This window comes from Pterocles gutturalis, unplaced genomic scaffold, assembly GCF_000699245.1.
Source record: "Pterocles gutturalis isolate BGI_N339 unplaced genomic scaffold, ASM69924v1 scaffold48718, whole genome shotgun sequence".
Lineage (NCBI taxonomy): Eukaryota > Metazoa > Chordata > Aves > Pterocliformes > Pteroclidae > Pterocles > Pterocles gutturalis.
This window is the reverse complement of record NW_010122290.1, coordinates 1-2,985: the sequence shown is the minus strand read 5'-3', so window position 1 is coordinate 2,985 and position 2,985 is coordinate 1. Positions and strand designations below refer to the sequence as shown.

The 2,985-nt window shown below is 44.9% G+C and overlaps 1 protein-coding gene across 1 annotated transcript; it reads right to left on the bottom strand.

The window, feature by feature from the left end:
• Window positions 1–429: 429 nt before the first annotated feature.
• On the bottom strand, window positions 430–2,862 carry HOXD10 (homeobox D10). Its single transcript, XM_010077472.1, has 2 exons — window positions 2,121–2,862; window positions 430–707 (listed from the first exon to the last, which is right to left on the bottom strand). Exons 1-2 carry the CDS (start codon window positions 2,860–2,862, stop codon window positions 430–432), a joined length of 1,020 nt encoding a protein of 339 aa, XP_010075774.1.
• Between the last annotated feature and the right edge of the window lie 123 nt (window positions 2,863–2,985).

Here is a 2,985-nt window from a genome sequence, read left to right as displayed (position 1 = left end):
TTTTTTTCTGAAAGTATTGAATGTACTCAAAACGTTATGGCCCGTGTAGCCCCACATAAATACCATTTTGTTAGTAAAAACATGAAAAAGTCACATTGCTTGGATGTTCGACAGTTCCAATAAGTTAAGACCAAATGATAATATTCAATAATAGTTACCCTGCATTACGATGAGAACAAAAATAAATTACACGTGCTAGGTTTTATATATACTCATCATAGTAATACATATTCACTTGCAGCGCTAAAAGAAGGACGAAGAGTCACATTCTATCAGAAAAACAAAAACAAAAACCAAACCAAAAAACAAAACAACAAACCAAACCAAAACAAAACTGGAAAATGCCGGGTTCTGCCAAAGTCTCTCCTGCCTTTATCAAGTGGTGGTGCTGTGCCCATTCCTCACGGGTGCCCCCCCTGGGGTAAGGGTTTAAGAGAAGGTCAGATTAGCGGTCAGTTCCCGGATTCGGTTCTCCCTGCTCATCTTCTTGAGCTTCATTCTGCGGTTTTGAAACCAAATCTTGACCTGCCTGTCAGTGAGGTTTACGCTCTTACTGATCTCTAGACGGCGCTCTCGAGTGAGATACATATTGAATAAGAACTCTTTCTCTAATTCCAGTGTTTGGTGTTTAGTGTAAGGACACCTCTTCTTTCTGCCACTCTTTGCAGTTAGCCAATTGCTTGTTGGAGTATCAGACTTGATTTCCTCTATCAAAATCAAAGAAGAAGAAGAAGAAAAAAAAATCAAAAATACCTCAGGCTGTTAGAGTATACCCTTGGCCATGACCCCTCCTCTGCAGTGTCTGGCAGATATGGTGAATGTGGGCATTAAACACAGCTCGGGTGAGGTGTGGGCAGAGAGGGGACCTGCTGCCAGGCTGGTTCCCCTGTCCCCACTACACAGCACCCTGCCTTGGGGCCGCCTGCCTCTCCCGGCCCTTACAGAAATGGGCTCCCAAGTTTTCAGCTGGCGTTTAGCATTTCAACAATATTTAACCCGCCACCAGCCCCATGGCCACATTTTAACGGGTCTAGCCTCGCCATGGCCGCCTCGGGCTTCCACGACACTTGCTACGAAAACATCCCAATTACCAAATACCCTTGCACTGTATTTTGAAGCAGCTTCCCCCCAGCCATCAGCTGAATTACACAAGCACACCTAGAAGCAGGCACAGACGTTTTCCCAGCCACAAAGATACACAAGAAATTAACACTCTCCGCCTCGGATTTGAGGGTTTTGGTTTTTTTTTCCAATACCTTTTTAGATTCTTTTTTTTCCCCAACCAAAACAAATGTGCCCCACATCAACCTAGACCTGGGCTGTTAAATATAATTCAGATAAAGAGAATCTCCATGCACACGTAGGGTAAAAATCGACCTCTAGATTGCAAAGTACATTTTGATAAGAGAAAATTTCCCGTTTGGGTATTCTTCAACACACGCCTTTTGAAAGGAAGGCTCTAGTGCACTTTTAAAGGAAAAATAAGATCAGATTACCTGCACCTTTAGCTTTCACACGCATTTCAAAATACTGTTGCACTTTTAGAGACCTCCCCAAGATTATCTAAAGCACCACACTGAAATATTCCACCTTTGAACCAGGCAGATAGCGGGCTGCTGCTTTCATTGTGCATTTCTTTCTAAGTTTACCCAGCCTGGTAGCACCTATTCCTCACCTATTTTAATAGCATCGTAATTAACTTTAAATGCAATCAAACCGCAGTAAGGCTCAATGGGAAAAAATAATTTAAAAAAAATCAGCAAAATGCCACGACAAAAAAAGTTGAGCTGGTGGTATTTTACAACCTCCAGACCTGCTTTTTTAGAGGTATGGGGCTGCTTTTGGCTGCTGCGGCATGTTAAGGAGCACACGGCTATATTCTCCGCATCACAGAGGCGGTCTGCATGCACGAGAGAGGCAGATCTCTACAGAAAATCTTTGGACCCTTTTGTGTAGCATTTTTGCCTGCCAAAATCTTCAGAGACACAGCACCTGCAGCCCGATACTTCTTAGCATTAAATGTGATGGCTGTGATGCTCGTTAGTATATTCGAGCGTGCTTTATGGTTCTGGCGGGTTGGAGTTACACCACGGCACGGCTTAAACTCGGTTAATACAGACCTTTAGTCTCCTTCTCCTGGACTTCTGGGCTGGACACGGAGCCTTCCGGCAGGCAGCTCCGCTCGTCTTGCAACGTGGACTTGGGCTCGGGACTTTCCACTTGAGAGACTTTAGCGGTGCTGTCTTGGTTGTTCGGGTTTTCATTCATTTTCTTTTCCAGCTGAAGTTGAGCAGATATCTGCGGTTTGGAGCTGCCGCGAGGGTTTAACTGTAACATTACAGTTGAACTCGTTTCAGGGCTATTATTGTACTCTTGGGTTTTCCCAGTGGCGTAGGTCTGGCTCAGTCTAAAATATCCTGGGACGGGAACCTCAGGGTTCTCAATGGGGCATGATTCAGACACCAGCCTCTGGTAGGAAGGGACGTCTGCAGAAATTATTTTGGATCTCTTATCGGAATACATGCAGCAATTGCTTTCTTCTTTAATATTTGTAGTGAAGGAACAAGTGGGGACCTGCTGTGTAACAGGTTGCTCTATTCGACAAGATCTGTTCGGGTCTGTCCAAGTGTCTACTTGAGGTATATAAGGATGTACATTCATACCCATATTTTGGTGATTAACTTCTCTTTTAGCCAGAGACGGAAGGAGTCCACAGGTTTGCATCCCATACGTCCCAATGTCTGTGCTAGGTGGCATATACATGCTGGCGCTGTTGGAGTAGAAACTGTCACTCCTGCACGCACTGATGAGAGAATCTACTAAAAAAGTATTAGCGGCAGGAGAGCTGTTGGGAAAGGACATTTTGGGGCGGAATTTGAGGAAGAGAGATTGTGTCCTTTGTAGGCTGACATCTCTAGGAAAACATTCCCCGTGTAATTGCGGATGCCTCCGCGCGACCACATGACAGCCGGGCCAATGGCAGCG

Coding starts and splice junctions, on each gene's coding strand:
- HOXD10 (XM_010077472.1), bottom strand. CDS start 2,862: ATGTCCTTTCCCAACAGCTCTCCTGCCGCTAATACTTTTTTAGTAGAT. Junction 708..2,120: donor CCAGGAGAAGGAGACTAAAG/GTCTGTATTAAC, acceptor TGATTTTGATAG/AGGAAATCAAGTCTGATACT.